This window comes from Pyrgilauda ruficollis, unplaced genomic scaffold (assembly GCF_017590135.1).
Source record: "Pyrgilauda ruficollis isolate IOZ18807 unplaced genomic scaffold, ASM1759013v1 scaffold40, whole genome shotgun sequence".
In the NCBI taxonomy this organism is placed as follows: domain Eukaryota; kingdom Metazoa; phylum Chordata; class Aves; order Passeriformes; family Passeridae; genus Pyrgilauda; species Pyrgilauda ruficollis.
The window spans coordinates 555,892-583,456 of NW_024525490.1; the positions used below are offsets into that span (position 1 = coordinate 555,892).

General features: G+C 38.5%; 1 protein-coding gene across 2 annotated transcripts; it reads right to left on the reverse strand.

Moving 5' to 3' along the window:
• Positions 1-136: 136 nt before the first annotated feature.
• On the reverse strand, positions 137-27,565 carry LOC121358927 (testis development related protein). Of its 2 annotated transcripts, XM_041477505.1 has the most exons (4): positions 27,332-27,565; positions 15,195-15,254; positions 5,641-5,744; positions 137-3,428 (listed from the first exon to the last, which is right to left on the reverse strand). In XM_041477505.1, exons 1-4 carry the CDS (start codon positions 27,437-27,439, stop codon positions 3,083-3,085), a joined length of 618 nt encoding a protein of 205 aa, XP_041333439.1. In that variant the 5' UTR covers positions 27,440-27,565; the 3' UTR covers positions 137-3,082. The 2 variants fall into 2 exon arrangements, with proteins under 2 accessions (XP_041333439.1, XP_041333440.1); XM_041477506.1 differs by lacking the exon at positions 15,195-15,254.

Sequence of the window (27,565 nt, forward strand, 5' to 3'; positions counted from 1 at the left end):
CTTTGTGGCCCTCCTTTGGACACTGTCTAATATTTTAATTATCTTTCTTATATTGTGGTGGCCAAACCTGTCCAAGCAAAGGTAAACATTCACATGACAAATTCAAATGGAAAAAAAGAAGTCAAGGAATAAGGTGTTTCAGTTCAAACTAAATCTTTATTCATATGGAAAATACTACTTTTCTTTTTGCAAATGATGCTAATAAATAAAAATACTCAGAAAGGACTTTGCTCAGAGCTAAGTGACCAGTAACAGCCACACAAGGCTTTTAATTCCCGTTAAAACCACGCCAACAGTCATGCAGATTGGCTACGAGAAAGCAATATAAACTATATTTTATTTTGTGCAATCTTATCATACCATCTTAATGCTACCTTCTTCTAAAACATTTCACATAGATTGAAATGCAACTTCAAAACAAATATTAAGGGACATATTCTACACTTATTCCACATATGGAGCTGTGTATAGCTTAAGCTCATAACATTTAATGTAATTAAGCATCTAACAAAGGTAAGAGATGAAAGGACCCCATTCTGAAAATTCAGACACATTTATAAACATGAGAGAGGGAAAGCTCACACCAGTGAGTTCTCAACAGACAAATACATTATTAAAGCATAACAATAAATTATATTAAATTTAATAATGTTGATCCTTAAAATGGTTATTTCTGAGGAAATATCACTTAAAAAGCACACCAAAACTTTCATCACTAGGAGCAAAACTGGAATTTTACATATCTCAATTTCCCACTTTTGTTTTATAATAGGCTTCATATTTGTAAGCATATCCTTTATCATACATCTAAAAACAAATTGAAAAAGATTGCAGTTAAGCTGTGCATCAAACACATCATCAAGGTGAGAAACAGGCACTTGACAGTATAATGTGCAAGGCAAAACCCTTACTAGTCACAGTATAAATAGTTTCTTCAGGAGTGAAATTAAAAGTTCTCAGTCCATCTTTGAGAATATTAAGGGCTGCTAACAGATCTTTTTCTGTTCTTTCAGATCAGCACCAACAACCAAATTAAATACTAGCTCATGCCTTAGAGGTTATTCCATAAACTATAAAATGCAGCATACTATACCCAAGAATACTAATTCTTTCCTATAATTAACCTCAGCATACATATTTGCTCAAGGCAAAAATAGAGTTTATTCACACACTAAACAATGCAATATAAATGCTAACTTTTCCCCCCCTATTAATAGTTTTTAATATCTAATGCAAATGTTACAAGTATATTTGCCAGTTGTGAGATTCTCTTTTGTAGCACAAAACACCACCGTTCTTTTTGGTAAACCTAAGAACAATGTCTTTTAGCATCCTATCAATATCAGGAAAAAAACCCCAACCTACTAAAACCATTTTGCTACAGTTTCCCTCCAGGCACATCTCAGCAGGAATCTCCAAAAAATAGCTATGCAGGAACCGCAAGCCAGAAAACTACACGTGAACTGAAGGAGGAGAAAGAGCGGGCTAAGGGAGGAGTAATGTGGCAGTAACAGAAACAAGCTTAGAAAAAAATTGCATGCATCCCTTTTCATCAGCATAAGCTTCTTGCAAAAATATGTTTACAAGACATCATTTATATAAAGGTCTATACTTTCCTGTAAAAATGCTGATTTTCTCTGACATGCTAGCTTCATCTTCTGACTGCACTGGCCATATTGCTAGACAGTCAAGTTTCAGTTCTGTTACACCAGTTTAACAATCAGGACAGAAAAGGCCTACTGTTCGTTTCTTATGAAACTTTTGGTTTGATTTTTATTCATGAATGTTAAAGTAGTCTTTGTGTGGGTCATACAAACAAAACAGAAACTGACTTTGGATCTGACATCAGCTGCCCCACTAGTGAGAGACAATATGCTAAAAAGAGGCACTTTTATTAGTCATATATACATTTCAAATCTCAAGTTTAACATTTCACCTTCTTTTACTAAAAAATCAAAGTATCAGAAGCTAATAAGATGGAACTTTTCAACAAAAATGTTGTGTGCATGCACATACTTGCAATGGCTCAGTTACTCAGCTACCCTGAAAATGCTGGAGTATAATTCGATCATTGCTTATGCAGTGGGAAGGAAGGAAGGAAAAACACAGTCAAGGGCAAAAAAAGTCATTTGTAGAACAAGGATCAGCTATTGTAAAAAAATGAAAACATATGCCCTTCCATAAGAAGCAACTTATTCCTACATCCAGATTCAATATTCCTCCAGAATACCAAGATCATCTTACACTTTACTCAATGCTGTTTTCCAAATTTTCAAAAATTTCTATTTTTGGCACAGCATGCATCTTAAAAACTGAGAACCTTAGCTTTGTCAAAAGAAGTTCAATATTAAAAAATAAGCAAACGACCAAACACAATCAAAATAAAACAAAAAACAACAACCAAAAAAACCCCAGGGAAAAAAATCTAAAACACAAAATACCCCAGCTCTGGAAGACCCATTTGACCCGACTGTTGGTGACAATCCTGTAATGGAAGGAATTACATCAGAATAGTATTTTCCCATGTCACACAGAGTACAGCACAATGTGACACTAAGCATCTTGTGTGCACAAGCTGAAGCATAAGCTGAGGCTGAAGATTTGGAAAACAGTACTAAGTACAAGCACTCTCTCTGCAAGCGACAGATTGGTATTCTTAGTTAAAGGGACAGCATCAAAACTAAAATTTTGAATGGCTCTCAAATACCAGAAAATAAGGAGGACCTCAAGCTAGTGGCAGTTCCTTCATAAGGCAGTCAAATTTACAACCAGTGTATACATTCACTAAGGAATTACAACTTTTTTTTGGTAAATCCAACAAGCTGACATACTGCAGAGTCTGAATGTGAAATATAGGCACAAAATAGATTCTCTACTTTTTTTCAGTGTGGAAAACATAGCTATTAACAATGTAATAAGAAAATTTACTATCAGGTGAGCAAAAATTTGTAACAATCTGAATAAAACAAAGTACTGTATAAAGGTGCAATATTGAGCAGATTTGATTTTGGTTTAAACATGTGAGTAAATCATGGAACTGTTCTCTTCTTATGTATAAAGTATTTCACCAGTATTACCAGTATCATTCTAGTTCTTCCCAGTTGTCAGTAAGGTTACCTTTGCTTTGACGTCTAATACTAACCAGCTTTCCAGCTGATTTGATACTCCACCTGGAACTGTTTCCTGAGCTGGCCAGGTTTGTGTATTTTGTGGAGCCTTTGGTTTCATCTTCCCAGCCTGACCAGGCTGTATAGTCACTTAAAGGAGTTGCTGCATCACTGGTAGAGTCAGCAGTGGTAATCTGTGGTGGTTCCCATCCCTCAATCTCATCTGGTTTCCTAGATGGAACATTCTGCTTTATCACCAAACTGTCCCAAAAACCTGGCTTCTTTTCAGACTTCATCTCTTCCTTTAATTTTAGGTTTGTTCTAGAAAATAACAATGATGTAGTGATTAATTCCTTCATTTAAGAATGTATGTAGTAGTTATTAATAAACATTCAATTAAATTATGTTTTTCAGGAAGGAGTGCTAATCATTGTCAGCTTGTGGCAGCACATCCATTGCTGTCAGCTTCAGGAAAAACGTCCTCACATACACATAAACCTAAACACAGCGGAATCTTGCAGTGATAAATCAGAAGAGGACTGAGTATGGTCATTTTCTATTACAAGAGAACTGACACACCACCACCCCCACCCCATTCCTGTGGGGTGAACTCCACAGAGCTGCCTTTGAAAATGTATGAAGTATTTTAGGATGCATTTGAACAATTTAGGACTTTAACCAAAAAAACCCCAACCAAACAAAAACAAATTAAAAAAAAACTAGTAGAAGGAATATGACGATGTTCTAACACCAGCTTTAACACTCACTATGTTACTCAGTTTCATATACCTGCTACCACCTTACCAGTTAAACCTTATACCTTAAAATAGTCGATGTACACAGCATTAGGACTTTAAAGATACCAGGCTTTTTTATTAATATTTTCATAAAGATGCACACAATAACGTGATAACAGCTGTTTTGTATTTCTGGTAAGAACTCTCACAATGCCCCTCCCAAACCCAAAAACTAAATGGAACTTCTCTCTCAGACATTTGAAAGGCTACTCATATTATTACTTTTCTTATCCCCTTAAGAATCTTCAATCTGAATAATTTTGCAGCATGAAATATTTGAATTACAGAATGTCAAATATTTATGCATAAATAATGGGCCACAAGGAAAGATTGAACACCAGGGGTGAAAGACACAACCTTGAAGGTTGAATGAGCCAAAAAGCAAATAGAAAACATTATCTGTAGTAGCATATCAATTCCTTAGCCACAACTAAACACACCACTGAATCTCTTTTAAAAAATTATATTAAAAAAGCTTTGTTCCATTAATTAAAGCTTAGCTCTATCATATTTAAACAGAAGCAACTCAAGCAATACCTTTAAAAATCCCTTTTCCTTTACTGGATTTTGAATTTATGCTTCCTCAGAATTTTCATCTTGCTAAAACCAGCCAGACTCCAAACACTTTTCTTGTATTTTGTAAATAGTACACTTTAAAGTTGCATGTGTATTTAAAAGTAAAGTAAAAAATGTGGTATATAATTAAAGAAAAATATCCTGAACTTAAAAAAAAGGCAGTTCTCATAGTAATACCAAAATAGCTTTCTACATTGGTGGTAACTCTGTTATCATACTTCTGCTCTCTTCATGTATTACTTGATTCTTACATTCAGCATCAATTGCAAAGCATTATTGCAGGAGCCTAGCATCTTAATAACACCCATATGATTGCACAGGGTTAATAGATGGGAACTTTTGTGAAGTTTTATGAAAGAGGCTCAAATGGAAATTAAATATATTGATTTATATTCTAAATTGTTTATTTATATACATACACCCCCCATATGCATATATGTGGTTTTGCACCCTGAAACATATTTATTTCAAAGTAAACTGGAGACAAAGCCTGCTACAGCAAGTCTTATCAAAGCTAATATTTGGCAGGAACAGATCTACTGCTATGTGGTATATTTGGTTTGTAATGAGGCAGTGAGGTAGCACACGTAGGTAATGCCTACGGATACTTGTAACAGGGAGATGGTCTGTCCTGGAAGCCTGCTCTGTCCTGGGAGCTGCCCTCACCACACCAGCACACAGCTGGGCCAAAACACAGCTCAGTGCCAACAGGGAAGACTTGCAGATCCTAGTACAGCTACTCCACTTGGCCTTTCTAGGTGTAGTAAGACTTCAAAAGAGAGAGTAAGGCATGTAAAAAAGGGAATTTGTAAACTCAACTATAATTAATCCCTAAGAGGAAAGTGAAAGTGTGAGAACGACCCTTTCACTCACAAGCCTTTACTACTTTTCTACAGTAAAAAAATAATTATGCAGCTAAATTCCTTTTTCTTCCTGACAAACATAAAAATGTTCAAAACATCATCTATCCTTTCCTAATACAACAAGCCTTATTCATTGTAAGCTTAATGTATCTATAGCTTTGCCCATAAAACTTTCTGTGTCAATTTAACTTCCAGCAGTTGGACACTGCTGTTTCTCAGCATCATTACTTTGCACAGATATTTTCTATATTTTAATAGTGTATTTTAATAGCAGATAGACTAAATGGCTTTACTCACCCCTTGGATTTTGGAGACTTGCATCCTGCTAGCAATTGCTGTTCATCGTCTTTATTGAACATAGACGTTACTTCCTTCCAGCCCCGGAAACTTGCACCTTGAACCTACAGAGAGAAGTAAATCCTCATCAGTGTGGGTGACAGACTGGCAAGCACGGAGCGGGGCTGCCACTGCTGACACTGGGGCTGGCAGGCAGCAGTGGCTCTGTCTCCTGCACGTGGTGCCGCTGGCAGTGAGCGACTCCATGGAGCTGCAGGGGATGGCCGTGCCTGAGAAAAGAGCTGCAGGGGATGGCCATGCCTGGGAAAAGAGCTGCACAGGATGGCCATGCCTGGTTATTGCAGCAAGAGCTCTCACTTGCTGAGCAAACAATACAAATCCTGGGTGGTTTTGTGGTGTCATTGAGTACAGCTGGGCTCCATTTTAATGTATCACAGTAAGAAGAAAATCTAGGCAGCTTTAAAAACAGTCTAAAGAGCTTCAGTAGACAAGAAATGAAACAAACTCTCATGTCTAGAAAGAGTCAACAGACAGGACAGCCACATACATTATGAAACTCTTCAGATTTAACACATGTTGTCCCTCTCTGTAATCTCCAAACTACAACTTCCTGCCCTGCAAGCAAGAAGGGTAAGAGCATTGGCTCACCCGAGCAATGTATGATGCAGCACTGGTGCACTACAGTGTATTCTCTAAATTTACTGAGACCATTAAGCATACGGCATAAATTACTTTTTAAACTTTATTAAAGGTTTGATTCTCCCTCCCTCAAGGCAAAATACCTAGGTATGGGTTATTTTTACTTTGATAGCATGCTCACAAAAACACATGTATGTGCCGAGCACAGAATATGAAAGTTGCTGCTCTTCTTCACAGGATCTAGTAAGAACAGCAGTGATAGTCTGTCAGTGTTACTTGACTATATTAAAAAATATTATACATTACGAGGTATAATAATCAAAACAAAGCCACAACCATCAAGACAAGCAGGAGGTTTTGGCAAGGACATGTAGTAATAGGACAAGGGGGAATGGGCCTTAAGATGAAGGAGGGTAGGTTTAGATTAAACATTAGGAAGAAATTCTTTACTTTGAGGATGGTGAGACACTGGAACAGGTTGCCCAGAGAAGTTGTGGATGCCTCATCCCTGTAATTGTTGAAGGCCGGGTTGGATGGGACTTAGAGCAATTGTGTCTAGTGTCCCTGCCCATGGCAAGAGAGTTGGAACTGGATGATCTTTAAGGTCTCACGCAACTCAAACCATTCAATGACACTATTATCTGTTATCTTACTAAAATTCTATTATTTCAGGACTTTTGGGGAAGGAACCTTTGCTACCAAAAGCAAAAACACAGCTACAAGCTGCACTTAAAAACTCTTTTTCCCTTTAAACTGGATGATGCAATTCATAGATAAGCTGCCTTCTTTCAAAAGTGATGCTTTATCATTCCAATGATGAAGTCACTTCCATCTAACAAATTTGCTGATTATGAAAAAATAGAACCTTGTTACTAGTTTTCAGATAGCAATTTAAGACATAGAAGAGGCTTCATTTAAATTATATGTACCTTTAAAGAACAACACTGATTAAATGCTTGGAGACAAGCATTTATACACACACATTCAATGTAACAAAAAGGATATACCTGTACATACACCTTCTTTAATCTAGAACATCATACATACTTTGCCAATGCAATCCCAACCTTTGCCACTGTCTGAATACCCAAGCAATCATCAAAAAAAAAAAAATCCAGAAGCTTTTTATACCTTTTAACTTTAGATTTTTTTTTAAAATTTCATTTCATTTATCCAGTTCCGACTCACAGATATCTTTAAGAACAACAATGAGAAAATTTCTATTCAATGTGCAGGTCTTTGGATAAACTTGTACAATCTCTGCACTCTTTCCATCTGCATGTAAATCATTGTCTATGTACACCTTGTACCATTCCTTCCATATTTTCATGTCCACGGTATTTGGTAGGTATATACAAGGCTAATACCCAGATTGTAACTGATTTATTCCTTCTGTCAACTAGTCCTTAGGAGAAAAGTATGCTAAATATTTCAGATACACTTCCACTACTTATTTGGGGTTTCCAAAGGAAACACTGTCAGGATAATCTGCCTAAGAACACCAATGTCCAAGTAAACCATATTTTGCCAACATGTGATATAACTCACGGCACAAAGCCCACTACATATTAGACAGACTAGGCTGAGAGAAATCAGGAGGGCAAGAGTGAAAGCAGAACCTCTGCCTACCATGCCTAAGCCTGCTCTTCTACACCTGCCTGCACCAGCACCGATCTCCTGAGGCATCTTTTCACTGCACCAACCAGGAGCAACAGCTCACTCTTGATTGCCAGTGGTAGCATCCTCCTGAATCAAAACCTTAGCGGAGGAGGTGGTCAAATACACATTTCGCACTTCCAGAAGCTTTTTTGTAACTACTGAACTGTTTTTAAGGCAACAATCTTGGTTTTTGACTACTGCTGTCATATAGCTGACACGTAATAACAAAATTCCTCAGAACAGCCTGCTGCATTTCCATGTTTCTTTTCAGAGTTCTTTAAACACTTTTAACCAACTGATGAATGCTGCTGGAACAGTTACAACTGTATCAGCTGGTAGGTACAGCTCAGGAAGGAGATCTTGAAGTCACCATTCCCTTGAACCATCAGTTTGACATGCAGCAGCTATATAGCCAAAAAGGGCTGGGAACCATCACAAGAAAAATTAGAAAAATTCAGACAGGAGATTCATATATGAATACCCCCTATTTAAAGGGGTGCACCCTCTAATACCTCAGGACAATGATTCTTCATGTTAGGGGAAGAGGCCTACACACCAGCCATGTTATGCTCTCCCTGAACACCATCTCCTTTTGCCACACTCACAGATTGCCAGAATCTAAATCAGTTGGGAATCACTCACAACCTCACAGAGCACCTGGAGAAAGACCCATATCCCAGAACAATTAGCTTCCTTGCAATGGATGTCAAAGGAAGGTCAGCAAGCAAAGATAACACTTCAGTAAGTGGAGTCCTCACCACACTGGAGACCTGTTTTATGTAAAACTATTAAAGCTTTGAAGTATGAAGACACAGTACTGATATGGCCTTAAAGCATCAATCCACTGAGAGAAGCTCAATATTTCATTTTTATGATGTAACTCTCTACACAAAAGTACTACTCCTAAAATTTCCTAGGAGGTTTATAAATGTAACTGACCTGATTATATTCTCAAATCTTTAAACTACTTTTACCTGTGTCATTGGAAAAAGAAATAATTAAACATCCAGAATTCACAGAAATTCCTTCCTTTACAGCTGGAAAGGACCTCTGGAGACCATCTAGTCCAACCCCACTGATCTAAGCAGGGTCACCCTCAGCAGACTGCTAAGGATCATGGACAAACAGCTTTTGAGTATCTCCACAACTGGAGAATCCACAGAAACCCATTCCTTGGCTTGAATGTCCTCATGGTGAAAACATTGTTCTTATTTTTAAATTATATTTCTTCTATTTCAGTTTGTGCCCATTGCCTCTTGCCCATTTACTGAGCACCCTGAGAACAGTCAGGCTCCATCTTCTACACACTCTCTCTGCTGCTGGTGTACAAGCAGAAACCTTTCTTGTTGCACAACAGCTTTCACTCTAGTGGGTTTAATCCTTCCTAACCCCATCTCTGCATACTCAAAGAGTGTATCTATATTCCCCTCAGGTCACTTGACCTTACTTCCACCTCCAGAATGCCTCCTTTAATGTCTGAGGTTTTTCAGGAATATCACATTCATGCCCTCCTTTCCTTCTTTCTCTGCCTGATGGTTTTGGGCTTGAGCTTGGAGTAGGTGATCTTTGAAAATCAAAGCTGACTGATAGAACCAGGCGTACACTCCAAACAAAGTTAAAAAAAAGTTCAGTGAAATGCTCATGGGACAACTAAAAAAAAAGGGGGGACCTCTATTAAGGAAGAGAGCACTATTGCTGACTACAAATGTCAGATCATGGTCCATGTTAGATGGACCATGTTGGATGCTGCAGTCTACTGCAGCAAATGTCAATGAGAAACAAAGCAGGAACTTCTCAAGAAGCCATTTCAGTATTCTCTGAAGTAGAAATAAAGGCTGGTCTCATAGCAGTTTGACTATCACAGCAATTAATAAATTTTCTCCTGTATCTTCCACTTCAGGCTGGGAAAACCTGTGCAGCAATGTCCTGTGCAATCACCCAAAAGAATCAGTAAAAAGTGAAATTAAACATACATATCAATCCATAACTGGCAAACTACTGAAAAGCCATCATGGTTTGCTCCAACTGGTATCTTAAGAGCTCAAGACCAGAGCACAGATTCTTTTCCTTTAACTCCTTCTAGTTTATGACGTACTTTTTTTCCACCATGAGAAAGCTACCATTTAATTAGTGTATCTTCTGAAAGTGGGAGTACAAGCAGTCCCTCCTAGAACATCATGCAAAGGATGTGGTCTGTGTCCCTGGTCAAGCTGCCTGCCGTTTCTCTTGCTCATTCCTCTTCCCTCTGCTTTGCCAGTGCTTCAGTATCAGTGCTCATCTGTCAGACAGATCCCCAGAGAGAGGGGATCACAGAGGCAGACCTGGTTTATCAGATACTGCTGCTGAAAAGGGCCAACCCAGGCCCTTCCATGCTCACTGATACTGCCTTCCTTATGCTATGATTTTGTACCTGTGTGATGCTGTGGAAAACTGCTTCAACAACTTAAGCCAGCAGAAATCTAACTCCCTCATTTCTTGCATTCTTTTAGGTGCATTCTTGCATTCTTAGTGCTAAGAATCAATTAATTAAAGATAAAGCATGTGGAATTTAGGGGCAACAGCACCTTTTTTGTAGCAGCAACTGTTATAACACCTGAAGCACCCTCTGAAAATTGCAGTCATCTATCAGCTTTCTTCCATAATCAGAGCTTTGTACATACATTATGGCTCTCCGCAAACCCCTAAGCCCCACTCTAATCTCAACCTTCATAGTAAGACTTCAGCTGTTACCTGTATTGATTCAAATGAATTAACTGTATACAAATTGTATACGTTGACTGCAATTTTTCTTTCTTTAAGGGAACAAACAGGGAACAAACATCTACCAATAGTTAACTTTATAAAATGCCCCAGAATGGGTCAGGACCCCTTAAATTGGAGGTCTCCTACAAAATTGACAGGTATTATTACCAAAAATTACTTTAAGGACACCATTTTTCACCACATCAACAAACTCTGATGTTTACATTACTATCTTCCCATAATAGGTAAACAGGCAAAGACAATAGGTAATAATAGGTAAACAGGCAAATGAACAATCCAAGAGTCTAATGGGAAACAGCAAAGCATCACTGGGAAGACTTTTCAGTTAATTTTACTGTCAAAGGTAAACAGTTGATAATTAGAGCTCTGCTAGAGGGCAAGAAGGTTAATGAACTATTAGGGTAAAGGGCAACAAACCAGGAATACTAACAGCTGGTATAAACTAAAGTAGTTCGGTACTAAAAGCAAATTTCAAAAGTTTATTGCACCCAAAAAAAGTATGCAGATGCAGATATATACTAAAGAGGAAGGTGGTGTAAATTTAACTGAAAACAGGTAAACTTGTGCATCAGATGGATGTGGTTAATACAGCTTAACATCTTATAATGGGAGAGATAAAAAAGCACAGAATTCAATCAAGTCAAAGAATAACCAGCTGTGGGTCACAGAGATAGAGGTACAAGACAAGCAGTTTACAAAGCAAGAGATTCAAGTACGTTTGAATTTACCCTGACTGCATTAGGACTGGGTACTGGTGCTTTCAGAATATTCCTGTTAGACTCTTCTACTTCCCAACTGCCAGGCCAGCAGGGCTCTGGAGCACAGAAATCAGTCTCTGCAGGCCAGAACAAGCCACATGACAGAGTCTTAGCAAGCAAAATGAGCAATTACAGGGTGTTCTTGCTGTACACCTGCAGTGAGAACCAGCACTTTCAATGCCATCATGTAGTTAAGCAGCTAATCCTAAAAAGGCACTGCTCAGCATGTATTAAATGAGATTTCCAGAAATTTATATTTGGACCATGTTTCAGCAGACCTTTACAAGTATTTTCACAGAGGACTGACAACTGGTGAACCAAAATTCTCCAGTTAAGTAGAGGCACTTCACAAAACACTTGTAGAATTTTTTTTTTATAAATATAAACAAAAAGAAAAGATTTTCCTCTTGACCTTGACTGAGAAGAAATAATTGTTCCACAGTTTCCCTCTCTCCTCCCCTAAAAAAAAGAAGCTAAAATAAAAGCTAGAGATATAATTTTCCATATAAGTACCCCACAGTTCAATAAAGTTACAACTAAGTGTTTAACAGTTAAAAAAATGTCAATCCATTTTAATTAAAGAAGCATTCTTCCCGCATGACAGGAAACCTCTTCAAAACAAGCAAAACGACAGATAATCAAAATTAAAAAAACTAAGTCCCCTCCAAATTTGTCTTACAGATATTAAAGCACTGGTGGTGGTGGGGGTTTTCTCAAGTCAGCCAGCTTCTGATGTGCAGAGCAATGGTTCTTGCTGTGTACCAACACCCGTGAATCCTTCTCAGCAGGGCTGCTCTCAATCCATTCTCCACCCATCCTGTACCTGTGTTTGAGACTGCCATGACCCAGCTGCAGGATCTGGCACGGTGCCTTGTTGAACTTTACGAAGTTCACACAGGCTCACCTCTGTCTGAGGGTGCACTCAGTGCCACTGTCCATGTCCCCAGCAATGATGGTGAACAGGCCTGGTCCCAACCCAACCTCCTCAGGAACGTTATTTTTCACTGGCCACCACTCGGACATCAATCCACTGACTGTAATTCTTTGCAAGTGACCGTACAGCCAATTTCTTATCTACTGAATGATCCATCTGTCAAATCCACATCTCTCCAGTTTAAAGACAAGGATATTGTGCAAATTCTTTGCACAAGTTCACACAGATGACATCAGTTGCTCCTCCCTCATTCACCAATGCTGTAACACTGTTGTGTTGGTCATCAAATTTAAAGGCATGATTTGCCCTTAATGAAGCCATGTTGGCTGTCGACAATTCCCCCCTTGTTTTTCGTTAGCCTCAGAAGAGTTTCCAAGAGGAGTGGCTTCATGACCCTGCCTAGCACAGCAATGAGACTGACCAGTCTTCCCTGGTCTTCTTTACATCTTTTTCTGAAAATCAGGGTCATGTTTTCCATTTTCCATTCGGTGGGAACCCCACCAGATTGCCATAACTTCTCAAGTATGCTGGATAGTGGCTTAGCCACTTCTCCACCAGCTCCCGCAGGACCTACAAATGTATATCATCAGGTTCCATGGATTTGTGTACATGAAGATTCTTGATCTATTTTGTTTCTCAAAATTTGTCTCTTTTCAAAATCTGGCCTAAAAACAACTGCAGATGAAGTTTCTACAATACTTTTAATTCAGAATCTGAGCATGGCAATGAGACCCCCAAAGACTGAGTTTTCAGAGGCTGAATCACAGAATCGTTTAGTTTGGAAGAGACCTCTGAGATCATTGAGTCCAACCTGTGACTGAACACCAGGTGGTCAACCAGACCATGGCACTGAGTGCCACATCCAGTTGTTCCTTGAACACGTCCAGGAATGGTGACTCCACGACCTCTCTGGCCAGCCCATTTCAATGCTAACCATGCATTCAGTGAAGCAATTCCTCTTGATGTCCAACCTGAACTTCCTCTGATGCAGCTTGAGGCCATTTCCTCTTGTCCTAATTGGGAGAAGAGGCCGACCACCACCTGCCTACAACTTCCACTCAAGTAGTTGTAAAGGTCTACCCTGAGCCTCCTTTCCTCCAAGCTAAGCACTCCCAGCTCCCTCAGTCACTCCTCATAGGACTTGCTCTCTAGTTCACATGTCCAGGCAGAGTGTGAACACAGGTTCCAGATTTCTGCATTTTGCAGAGCAACACTGGAGCCCTCATGGTTCCTCATTTTGAGACATCATGAGGTTTTTTAAACACCTATACCTGCCTTTCAAGAGAGCTGTGATGTGAGAACTAGAAAAATTCAGCACTGCAATCAGCCTGTCCTCAGTGCTCAGTGGGCAGCTTCCTGCAAAAGCAGGATCTAAGACCATTCACCAAGCTCCACCTGCAGCCTTTAGGACTAGCTCCCACTTTTAGACCTCCAAACCCAAAGGCTTTCCTCTGCAAATGGGCATCAACACTGTCTTAAAATTCAGGCTTTAAGAGACCAGAAAGGCTGTCTCCCCAAGGAGCACACACACACTATTCATCCACTACCTTCTTCAAGAATTCTGCTGCTCGTCACCACATTGTTGCAACATGGAGACTACTTTATTCATGACATGTGTGTACTGGAAAGGCCACACATGCAATTGATCAGCCTTTTATCAATATATTAAAATTTAGAATTTCTGGAATATCACTGTACTGACAGCTTCTAAGACAACAGAACAACCAAATAAAATACAGAATTGCTTTTAGAAAGAAGGTGAGAAGGATAAGGTGCTTTCTTGAGAATACATTTTTAAGACAAGAGGGTTTTACTTTAAAAGACAAAAATACTGCAGTGTTTTATCTGGTGGCATTTCTGGTTTTTTAAGTCAGAACACACACTTACTAAGCCTTCCTGACTGACTAAGAAAGGGGCAAAAAATGTTTCTATAGAAAATAGATTAGTTTTAAGATTCTCTCCCTAAACGTTTATCATTTGGTATAAAATATATGATAATTTATGTTTTCATAAAGAAAAATATCCTTCAAAAGGTTAGAAAAAGCTATAGTACAATCTGACTTCTATTTTCAAGGAAAATCATGCTGCATCTGAAGTAGAACAAAAAGAAGTAACAGAGACAGATGTTCAGTTTATACATATTAATGTAAAGTATCCTATTACACTAATGAACATATTTTAAAATACTTTTCTTTATACCTATGGAATTTCAAAACAAGCTCTAGCTTATCATAATAACTTCCACTTCTTTCATCTTCTACTAATGTATTTTAAGAACATTAAAGAAGATTCTTGGACACATATCAAGGTAAAAAAAATTAACTTGCATGCCTACTTCTCTTTCCTGAAAGAGATACAAAAGAAAATCCTTAACCTCTTGTGGTCAGAGAGCCAGTGGACATATAATGGAATAAAGAACCCCAAACTCTTCTACTTTTCATGTTTTTATTGCCAGTAACAGCTAGAATTTAGTACTTCTTTAGACTTCAGTAATTCCTGTGGCTTCTTATTTTCATCTTGTGTTTTAATAGCCATCATTGGGAGGAAAAAAAATAAAAATCAGGATGCCTTCCCATCCCCACTAATGAAAGTAAGTAAGGGAGCTTTCCAACTAACCCTGCACTACTAATATTACTTCAATGAGAAACCCATGACCAAGGATCATACATAAGTATAAAATCATCAATTAACTATATAAATTCCTTAATCAGCTGTCCATGAAATGCTGGCAACTTTCTAACATACATAGACTGAAATATATATTATATTAAATGTTACATTTTCAAAAAGCAGGTATTTACCTTTGTTGCAAGATGTGACACTGAAGATGAAACTTCATCTTGAAGAAACTGGTCTTTATTCTCAAAAGAAGGATAAAGATAAAAAAGGCCCACAGTCAGTTTTGGTTTGACAATTAGCACTGACACATTTTAGACTATTCATAAATGCTTTTATTCTATTTGGCACATCATAAAAGAAAATTGACAAAACATGATTACAACACAAAACTAAGTGAACACCACTACTAAAATATAAATCTACACTTAGAATTATGAAAAAATCAAACCCTTACAGAACCAAAACCCCATACCACAAAGAGAGAAACAGCCTTACATCATAAAAAATTTAGTCCAATTAGTTTGATTTTATCTTAATGGCAGTATCTTAATTTTTTGGATCTGCACTGAGTTTCTAAATACTGTACTAGATGATGGTTTATGCATTGTCTGTGGGCTGGGGGGAGAGGAATGTCCCAGGATTTTTTCCTCCTTCATGTTAAAAAGCCCTAGATTTCCTTAACTCAAAGCAACACTTTCCTCCACATTTCTTTCCCCTCCATGCACAACTGTAGATTTCAGAAGAAAACTAGAGTTCTAAATGCCTGTGAAGGCCACTCAGTAGGGAAGCATTTCTGTCCATCTCTGAATTAAGCTGCTATGTTAGTATTGTCAGGCCCTCCTGTTACTATGAGTGCTCTCTTCAAGACATGGCAAGTAAGATCATTGCTGGGAGTACTTTAGAGGTCAAAGATAAAGGAAGTGGGACAGAATTCAGGAATTCTGCAATTTTCAATTTCTTCACTCTGTATTTCAGTAAGAAAAATGTTACCTTTTTTTTTCTCTACATATGACTACAAATACAAACAGTCCCAAGTACAAAGCCAGAACTTATGACTACATATGACCAAAAATATTTAACCCTAGTTTCAGGGAAAAAAAACCAGAATTAAAACAGAAAAAGTGCAAAGTGTCTTTGAAGCAGCAGTTTCACAAAACCTCCAGTATTCACTCTGGTCCATATATTGATTATGTCAGCCACTTACTGTTTTAAAAATCAAATTTATCAACTTCTTCCTTTTCAACTAAAGTAAATGCTAGGGAGTTGATATGCAGTCCACAGGCACATACCTCAAGACACTCAAAGCACTCATTATCCTGGCTCCTATGCATTGCCAAAGGCCTCCTTCACTTTGCTAACAGCATCAGAAAGGTGAGAAAACCAGCACAAAAGTGTTATGTTATTTCTAGTCATGTGGGAACCTAGATGTATCAGCTTCATTTTGACAGACTAGCTTCAAATCCCATGCACTATTTTAATATATTTACTTATTATATATCTTTTTATATATTTATTTACGTACTAATGTTTCCACTTACTTTACAGGCAATACTTTATGTTATACAAGGGACAAGAATAGAGCATTTCTCTATACTTCAATAATATTTGTATGTTGGAATAGAATGAGCTGTAGATAGCTAGATTTACTTGCTGGGGTAGAACACAAAGTCAGGAACTCGTATTATCATTTAAAATGAGACTATTGCTTCCTGTGGATTTCAACAAGTTACTTAACTTCCGAATTCAGTTAGCTGTCTAACACAGGAGGATTGTAGATAGGATACCAAAAACGTTAAGATTTGTGTAGTTCTCTCAAATTAAATTCAACTGCTTCGATTTCTTTTGGCTTTTTTATACCTCTACTTTTAAAGAAACATTGACCATGTTTTAAATGGAAACAGCTCACACACATTATTCAGAAGTCTCTTTCCCCTTAACACTCTCAGCTCTCCAGTTTTTGGATGAGGTTGCAAAGTCCTAAACTTAACATGATGGAGTCTCTGCTAGGACACGGTACAAGCTAGAGAATGCTAGAGAATCACCTGTTTTATCCAAATTTTTCCCAAGAACAAAAAGAAATCAACAAGAACTAGGAAAGCTCCAAGGGGAAATATGGTAAGAGGAGAAATTTTCAGACATCCAGAGCTGGCAGAACTATTAGTTTCAATAACCAACAATACTATCTCCAGAACAAACAAGACACTGTTAGTACCTTTGAAAGAAATAACACTCTCATTTTAATTCTTCCAGCTCTCCAAGTGTCTTAGAAAGGAAAATAAAATTATGAAAGTGCATAGAGATACCATGTTCCAGAAGAGAGAAGAGAAAAGATGGAGTGTGAAGGCACAGAGCCTCTAGCAAGGCTAAGCACAAGGAAGCAAGAGTGCAAGGCATTTTCACAGTGAAAGCTTTTAGGGGAAAACCACGAATGCAAAGAGCACTGTATTGGTCTAGAGAGTCAGCATAATAGAATGTGAATACCGCTGTCTACAAAAGATGCAATTAACAATAAATAGTAGACAAAAAGGGGTATTTATTTGCTTCTTTTAAAAGGGGGCAGCTAGGATTGTTTCTGTACTAATACAGTGTTACTACTCATGGTTATACAAAGCGGTACCTCCTAAGGAAGGAGACACATGTTTGCAGCAACTATACTCATGCAACCCGGGCTAATGGTAAGGGGACAACACAAAGTTTAAAGAGATGAAATACAAAGATTGAAATACATTAAACCCTCAAGAAAAACTGGTGAGAATCCAATCCCTAAAATACATTTTTTGGGGCAGAAAACCAGTAAAGTATTCATATTATCTTTTTAAATACACTGCTGAAGAAAAAGGAGACTTGGATAATGGCAGAGTGCTTGTGATGTCCATCCATACATCCCATGCTTTGCTAGAAAACAGTCTGTAGGTTTGCATTCAGTCATCTCCAACAGACTAGATTTGAAAACGTTTTGTGGAAAATCCATCCTTAGGGGAAGCAGAGAGAAGCAGACAAATGCACACGGCAAGAACAGAGTGTGAGAGGAGTAGGTATAGGGATTCAGAGCCAGCCGTGGGCCACATGGCAGGGAGGGATCTGTGCACCCTGCAGGAGGGATGGGCTTTGTATTAAAAAAAAAAATACAGAGGAAAAGAGTAGAGGGAGGGGACTTGTGCCACCACTGAGAAGAACCCAGGAGGAAAGATGAGACATCACTACAATCCATCTTCCCTTGTTACCCACGGAATATTTGTATTTTTAAGTGATGCACATTATTACACCCTTCTCCTCATACAAATTCACTGCTTGCGTTACCATTCTGATGAGGAAGCCTACGATTTGGTTTATCAATTTTCTTTAGAGGACAAGCTACTGTACAGCTATATGTCAAAAAAGCTCATCTTCACTCTTTATCATGCTGCATAACACATAGTGATGCTGAACACTTATAAATAATTTCAGTATGTTTTATTCTGGTTGGTTCACAGGTATGGCAATCCATTGTTTTACTTCCATTTAAAAGAAAAACCTGGACTACATTAAAGTATTTAGATACTTCTAGGTGAAAATGCTAACGCTAGTGGGAAATTCTGATCAGCAGCTTGAATAGCCCTCTAGTTCTGGCAGGGGAAGGTTGGTATGCACAGAGTGTTTTCATAAGGAAACAAGTGCCCTTTTGTTGGACATACTGCAAACCATAAGGTACTCAAGGGACCAATTCAACTAGCACACAAACCTTTTTGTACAGAGATCAAAATTGTAATCTGCTTCCCTCAGCTTCCTTTGTGGTAAAGTAATTAATTAGTCTCTTTAGATCATTCACTTTCATAATTCAGGCCAAGATGAAGAATGCTGAACATCAAAGAGTTAAGGGAAATAGCATCATTTCGTCCTGCATGTCCTTCTTGTGCTCTAGTAAGTAAAATGATATATTATTGATTTTCTCTGCCCAGTTGTGGGAGTTTCCTATCATACACACACACACACACACACACACACACAAACATTAGCTGTGCAAACATAAGAGTAAACAAGCTATTGTTAAAAGAGTAGGTCCTTTTGGAGCAAATTCTCACCCTTCTACTGACTTATTGCATCCCCTCTGCCTATCATCACATCTCATTGAGGACTGAGTGTAATATAAAGTCTAGGTAGTCATGCCTGTAAATGCAAATGTGACAATGTACCACAAATGTGTCATTTAAGTGGAAAAAAAAAAATCCCAAAACAAACAGCACCTGAAGAGATACACTCCAGGGAAGAATTTAACATAATTTCCAGTACTCTACAAACCCTACTAAATAATTTAGGGATAGGAAAGGAGAAGGGTTAAAAAAAAGTTTTAAAAATCATTCAGGAAATCACAAACCTGAAAGTCAACCTCTGAAGCTGGAAAGATTCCCAAAACACTGATTACAAACCAAACAGTAGAACAACTACATATACACAGCCTGACCAGAAACAACACTGATTGGGAAGAGGAGATCACACAGCCAGATCACCATCTTAAAATACAGCTAAGAAAAGAAAAGATTTCCTTGGGTTTGAGAAGGATTTTAATATAACCTAAAATGAAATAAACAAGACTAAATCTGATTATTGATGCAAAAGCCACTCTGCTTATCTAAGTTTAGAACTGAATCGAAACCAATACAAAATACACTCAAACACTGAGTAAGAAGAAAGTTATCAGTAGAAGATCAGTGGCATTTGGCCTCATTTTTTTGCTGTACCTGTAATACACACCTGGAACAATTCAATGCATGGATATATGCTTTCTGAGTTAGGAAATGGATGCAACAGTGATCAGATGTAAATGGGCACTGAAACAACTCTACTAGTTTCCATATTCCCTTAACACAGCTGAAAAACAAAGCTGAACTGTACCTGAACACCCACACAAAACTGAACAAGGAAAAACAAGGTTTTCAATTTTAACAAATAAAGGCTGCATTACTCAGTCACACATCAGTTTCTTCTTGGACATGAGGCTATGTGTTCAGCAGAAAAACTCCAGTGCTGAACTGTGAATTGTCTCTGCTCCTTTCTGGCAGAAATATTCTAGACTAAGATCAAGATAATGTGATCAGCCTTGTCCATATTTCATCCACTGCTAGAGCTCAGTCTTCCATTTGTATGTCCCTAAAGCAATGAGTGAATCAAACCAGCCATCTGGGCAGATGGTGTAAATTGAAAATTTCCTTTTAATGTCACCAATGAAAAGTATTAACATAGGCATTTCTACAGTCTTGCTTAGGAGTAATTTGGTATTTTAAACTCATTTTTTCTCTTCTATAAACAATACTTTCCTACACCAGATTGCTTCCTACACTTAGAAAAAGCATCTTTATCATAACAATAAACTATCTAAATAGTAACAGTGACTCCTATGCTGCAAGTTTCCTCTTCCAGTCTTCAGCAAACCTGAAAATACTTTTGTTGATAAAGAAAAAGAAAATGTAAAACATAAGTGTGTTGAAGAATATAATTTCATTTTGGCATACAGTTTGTAGACAACACTAATTTGGAAACATGCTTTTAAAATGTAATTCGTCAGATCATTTCTAAAAGAACTTATTTCACTACACTAACTTTAAAAAGTGTGGGTGACTACTTCACCCAGAAAGGTTACAGGAGAAAACCCATCTAACATATTTAAAAATTCTTCCATCTTCTAGACTCCAGTCTCTCATAACTGCCTACTATTCACCAGACCAACTGAGAGGTGAAAACATAGGGAAACTGGTTTTCGTCTTTCAAACAATTCTAATTTATTCAGTATTCATAATAAAGACGATGCTCTTTTCTTTAGCATCCACAGCTGTTAAGAACTTGCTTAGCATTTTCAAACTGTTTCATTCAACCACTTCAGTTATTGTTTCACATTCCATTACATTTTAAAACAGAATATCTAAATTATTTCCATATTTTTACTGTCAATTGATACAAATGGCCAAATGTACCAGAGAAGATTAATTTCAGAATGTAAGTATTTACACAAGAATACTTCTGTAGTTCTGAATTTTATTGGCATTACAAAGAGAAACATTGGAACACCAGGTTCCTATGCTCTGTTTTTACATTAATACACAAGGTTACTCTATTAAGTGTTCACATTACTGTACATCTCTGTAGTAAGAGTACTGTACATCTCTGTAACAAGGTTACTCTATTAAAGTGTTCACATTACTACATCTCTGTAGTAAGTAAGTACATCTTACTCAGACTTTGCTTCTCTGAAATATTTTTGGAAGAATATTAAAGATTAATCGCCTTAAAATATTTTAAAAGTACGTATGTCATTAAGAATTTAGTTTTACTTAATTTATAATATTTCAAATATGCTTCACGAAATGGAAACAGCTGTATTAAGATCAAAAACCCATCAGTGTCAAAGCTGAAACAACTAAGATCAGATAGTAAATTTTAATTCAATTTCTGTAACAATTCAACTATTTCAGTGAAGTTTACAATTTTGATGAAATTTTCAGCTGAAAATCTGTCAGTTATTTTAACAACATAGCAGAAATTAATATTTGCTCATTCCTTATCCAGAAAAGAAACAGTAGCTGACATACAATTCTTATTCAGTCATGGAATTTGCCATTAAACTACATGTCTCCAATAAAGGTCTCGGATGAGTAATGGCCATATTTTCCTAGTACAGTTTCTGCAAAACGGGCTGAATGCATCGTTTTTTGTTACAGTGTTCAGCAGCACACGTACAGCTTCCTTTTGATGTGTGGCTCTCATCACACGTGCAGTGATCACACAAACATTTTCCTGGAGCTCCTCACAGAGAACCAGCAGCAAAACTTGTTGGAAATGTACCTTTGATGATGACAGAGCTGAAAAAAACTCTACCTAGTAAAGTGTTCAGCAACTTCTAGTAACCCTACTATGTTATGGATGTCCTCACACAGTCTGGCAAATAGTTTCTATAAAAGCAAGGAAAGGACTATAAGCCTACTTTAACAGTAAAGAATTAAAATGATTCATTCATTCTCAAAACCATTTACATTTTACTTTTAAAAGTATATTTATGGTAGGAAGTCCAGCAGTGGCAGGAGAGTATAGCTCCAGAAACCTCACAAAACCCCAAGAAGATGCAACAAATAACTCAGGGAAAGCAGACCTCAGCAAAGCTGTAGAGGAGGACATGCTGGTGGGTCTGTGGATCAGTGGGAGTGGATGATTCTGTGTTAGGCTGGAGGGGAGGAGTGCAGACACGGCTGCTGCTGGCAAAGCCAGGCAATCAGAGCCAGTAAAGCAGAACAGGCTGCAGGAAAGATACAAGTGATAAAAGTGACAAATGGGGGAGAGGAAGGGGATGGACTAAGAAAAACCTTGAAAGTAAGGACAGAGATTTAAATGCAAATTTCCTGCAACAAAGGGAGGCCAGCTGAAGAAATGGAATCTGAAGGATGAGGAGGTCTTAAACTTTATGCCATAAACAACAACATTAATATCAGCAATGGAATTTACAGGAACTAGGGGATGGGAAACCACAAGATAGGTATTAGAAGCTGCAGAGGAAGTAATCACCATCAGTATGGGAAGTGAGGGTCTGCACAAGAATTTCAACTGTCTAGACAGCAAGAAATAATAATAATATTTTTAAAAAGAGAGAGAGAGAGAGAGAGAGAGAGAGAGGGAGAGAGAGGGAGAGAGGGAGAAAGCAGACTTGACCTGGAATTCATGGAGGAAACAACAGTGAAGTCTAGGACACAAATTCTCTGTCACACAATAGATAAAAAACACCAACAATTTGCAGGTTAGAGGCCTTGCTGAAAGAAAAAATATTTAATGATGGTGTCTGTAATAGAAGACCAATCAGACAATATGTGCTTTGTGGACTTTTAAGAGTCAGAATAAGCCAACAGAGAGGGGATAAGAGGTGAGAAACAGATCTGATCCCAGTCAACTGTGTAAAAAATGACAGTATAACTTAAAATGTGAAGCACTTCAAAAAAGAAAACGACTTAAAACTTAGAAAGCTGAAAGACCCAAAAGACACTGTCAGCTCTGTAGAGCTCCAGAAAGACTGTGAGAAAGAAACAGGACCCACTCAAGAAGCTGCTGAAAGATTCTATGTGACAAGAAGGAGGAAAAGCAAGAAAGGCAGGCCAAGGAAGGCTCAGGAAAGTCTTCGTTGACAGTACCACAATCTAATGTTCAAGAATGATGACAGAATATAAGTGATGGATTTTAGCCAGGAAAATACCACTGAAATGTCACAAGAACCACTCCAGTGAAGAGGAAAAAACCAGACTAGCAGAGAGGAGAAGGTATGATAGGATTATTAGAGTACTGAAGGCAAAGCCTGATACACAAAGAAATGGCTAGAAAGTGAAGGAAAGGCATTAGCTGGATTAACATTTTCTACTTTATTTTTTTTAAATTAAAAAACACCCTTATTCAACGTATTAGTAAAACATAAGAAAAGCTGCTCAGCTCCCACCCATTTCTGCAGGGCTTGTCTGAGTTCAACTCATTCCAAGATGAAAGCCAGTATTAAAATTGTACCAGACACTTACACATCTTCATTAAAAGAGATAACTAAAATTCTGTATAGCCAACCTTCAAACATCCTGAGCAAGTCTAAACAAAATTCAGCATAAAACATGTTTTTGCACATATTCTCTTTGAACATAAAAAAACATACAACTAGGGAGAACTGATCAAGGCTAGGGTTCTGAAATATTTTTACATGAAAGACAGAGTTTCATTAGATAATATAGGTCAGCCTGACACCCATGCCCTCCCCTAATATATAGATGTATTTTAATGCGGAGTTCCATTTTACGTCAGAGTTACACGCGATATTGACACAGCATTGACATCTCTGAGAACTGATTAGATGGGAGGATTGCACCAAGAAGAACTTAGCACAACTGCCAAAACAATGCCCTCCAGAAATCAAAACCCAGCAGTTTTTCCGTTCCAGAAAAACAACTACAGTTTGAAACATAATGACTATATTCCAAACTGAACGCAAGTTTGGCATGCAACACTGTACATTTCTAGCATATTTTTAGAGAGACACACACAAAACACATTAATCTCATCTCGTGTGTGTACTATTTATGCATGTCAAGTTACCTTCATGCATTAATTATAACTTAAGTGAATAAAGCACCTTCACTGCATAAATTAAAAATACTTATGCTTCAAAGCATAAATGAAAATTAACTTCTATGATACAGTCTAGAACTGTCTGGTCTAAAAAAACCTCACAATAATCCACGCATTTATTTACACAAGTACTGTTTCAAAATTTACTTGTCTTTCTTATCTCAGGAAACACCTTACTATTTTAAATAAGTGTTAACAAATCAAAGTACTTGAATGTATGCAAAAACTTTTGCTAAAAAGTGGCCAGAGGCTGACAGTTCCCTCCCTTGCAATTTTCATGTTCTAAAATTTGTTTTTGTTCTCCCCTGGAACAAAATCAAACCATTCTGTATAACACAAAACCAGGACTGTCAAAACGTTTTTTTTAGATCAAACTAGGCTTTTCTATTTAAGAACTATGAACGTCTACAATTTCAAATGTCTGCTTAAGCCCAAATCAGGCTTCCATATCTAAATACGATGATTAAAATTTCTCTGGAGTAACAAAGGGGTTTTTTGTGTTGGGCTTTTTTTTTTTAACTTATAGTAGACTAATTCTTTGTTGCTGTCTGCTACTGCGATGTCCTAATTATTAGGTTGCACAGTGAGAACTCCTTCACTCTTTCTCAGCTTTGAAGAAACAATATACAGCACCAACATTTCATTATACTGAAATACTTCCAATGTGGTTTGCTTTAATGACATAGATGTGACTACCAATTTCTTGCCTTTGAAGTAAAAAGTTTCAGCCTTATTTATAGCATGAATGGTAGAAGCTTAAGGATTTTCTTCCCAATTGCTTATTAAAAATGAAAATAAAGACAAAATATGGTTGTTGGGAAAGCAACATCTCATAAATCAAAGTCAAAACACAATTAGTCTGGTTCATCTTCTCTTTTACCAAATGATGTATCAGAAAAGGAAATTAAATCTAACAGTCAACTTCTGAGATCTAAAACTGGGCTTCCTAATTTACTAAAAAGCACTCACACTAATTATCTAGATTTTGGCTCTAACAACAAGAAATCAGGGACGTCCTGGTTTCTTCTCATCTTGATGAGGTAATCCTTCATTCACAGCAGGCTGTACCACAACAACACTTACACACATACTGAGGCATCCCTGTGCACAGCTAAGGTACCACAAGAACTGCCCCCAGAACTCCTCCAAGCTCTCATGGTGCTGCTGTCCTCCAAGGCCAGGGGCTTGGTTGACACAGGTCAGGATGCAGCAGCAGAGAGTGCACATCATTACCAAATCCCTATACGCATTACTGGATTTCACTCACTTGCAGTCATATTATTAGGAGAATAAAACAGGATCTGATGAAACATCAAAAATTTCAAATACTAAAAGCAAGGAACATGAACCAGGTCAGCTACAACAAGCTGAACAAGTGCATTTGGTTCCCCTGACACCTGTCCCAGCCATGGTTTAGATACATTGTGCCTATGGCTGACCTAAAAGCCGCCCTGATCATGAGAATTACAGGGTCAATCAGAGCTTTCTATACAGTCTGTTCTACCTTAAATTGTGCATAAACTCTAAAATGATTACTGCTAAAGATTTTGGGCAGGGTGTTGCATTCCTTTCAAAATATTTTGATTTTAACAGGCAAAATAACTAATAGCTTACAATCTTCACTCTAGCCTCTGTGCCAAACTACACTACAGTTATGCTATCCTTACTGAATCCTTTATCTTCAAGAATATTTCCTTTAGTGACTTAGAATAATTTATTTTTCTCCTGCCACCCCTCAACACTAAAATCAGCATCCCAGTTCAGCGGGAGTTGAAAAGAAATTTTCTTAAAATTCACAAAAATGCAAACCTTTTGCACAAGAAACCATTGTCATCACCATTATAACTTGAGACTTCAACTAATGGAAAAGAGGCCCAAGACAGTAAAAGACAATTGGACTGGATAAAATAAAATAAACAAACTCCAGCCTCTGCTGCTACAGTAGAGGGCTAGGAGAATTGTCTGGACAGAAGTCTGAAGGATCCTCTCCTGACTGGGAGGCTATGGTCAGGAGCCTCAAAGGGGGCTTCGATCAGTAGTGGTAGAGAAGAGGAGCAGTGAAGAGTCAGTGGGATTTACTGGAGGTTTTCGGTGACCTTTGGCGCTCGAGGAGGGTTTCAGGAGATGAGCAAGTCTGCGGGGGCTATGATAGGACTCCCCACAGCTGCTGCCAAAGAAGAAGCAAGGGCTATGGCTCTACTGTTTACTGTGCAGGGGCAAGGGCAAGGCAAGGCTAAACTGGAGGTTGTGGCTACTGGAAGATGGAGAGAATAACTGCTGTGACTGGGAGAGGCTCTTTTCAGCAGTTGTCACACGTGTTGACAACTCACAGCACCTGTCAACCAGAAACTCAAGGTGAGGATAATTTATCCAGACACACTCCAGCTCTTTCAGCAAGATAGGCAACCTAAACATGGGGTAGAAAGCTGGGAAGGCTCTAGTACCTTTTTTTGAAAATAAACCTCACTGTTTTGCAACCAGAGGCAACTGCTTACTTCAGAACCTCTCATTCAATATCTAAAGTAACTCTGTGGCAACAGAAGATCAGCAACCAAGCTGGGGCAGTGTAACAGGCTTCTGAGCTGGATGGATACCTAATTGCTACCAAGTTTTTGAAAGCAAGTCAACAAATATTTTTTTTAGTTGTTTCTCCTGATACTCAACTGATATCCTTCCCTTCAGGTTACTTTTCTTGAGAAAATCACTGTTGGTATTTAATTTAACACTAAACAACAAAAGCTTTCAAACAAGATTGCAGCTATTTAAAAATAGTGAACTACTATTAGTAAAACCAAAGAAAAAAGCAATCCTGCCAAAACATCAGGGCTCTACACAAATAAAGTTATGCTCTTAAACATCCTTGTTTAATGTGTTGTGCTTAACACATGGGTTGCAGTGCCTCTGCCTAGGGTTGGGAGAGAAAGTACCCTGCGGTAGGAAGCCGCTGGAATGAAGGACAGCAAGTCCCAGAAACGCCGGAGGCCGGCTGCTGGAAGGAAACAGGGTTGGACAGGCCAGTCAGCACCCCAAAAAACCGGGTGACAGTCGCACGATCCGCTCAAACACTGCCAGCTCCGACCAGGGCCAGCCTACCGGCACACCAGGGTGGGAAAAGTGATTACTCATGCCGCCGGAGAGCAGGGCAGCGGGAGCGGGGCCGAGCCTCACGACCCCTCCGAACCGGGCTCCGCGCTCCTACCTGGGGGGCCGCGAAGGCGGCGGCGGGCGGCGGCCCGCGGGGACGCGTCTCCTCCTCCTCGGGCGAGTCGTCCAGCAGAACTTTGCTGCTCTTGTTGAGCTTCCACATGGCGGGCGCGGGGCGGCCCCGCTGCGAGCCGGCAGCGAGCGGGCCGAGGCGGGAGCGGGCGCTGCTCCGCAGCCCCGGCCGGGGCGGCTGCGCTCGGCAGGGCTGTCACCCCGCCGGGGGCTCCCG

Bases quoted from the DNA above. Each gene is read 5' to 3' on its own strand.
- LOC121358927 (XM_041477505.1), bottom strand. From the start codon at position 27,439: ATGTGGAAGCTCAACAAGAGCAGCAAAGTTCTGCTGGACGACTCGCCC. The intron at 15,255-27,331 runs GTAGGAGCGCGG...CCTTCTTTTGAG, and splicing joins CCGCCTTCGCGGCCCCCCAG to AATAAAGACCAGTTTCTTCA. The intron at 3,429-5,640 runs GTGAGTAAAGCC...GTTATTTTCTAG, and splicing joins AAGTCTCCAAAATCCAAGGG to AACAAACCTAAAATTAAAGG.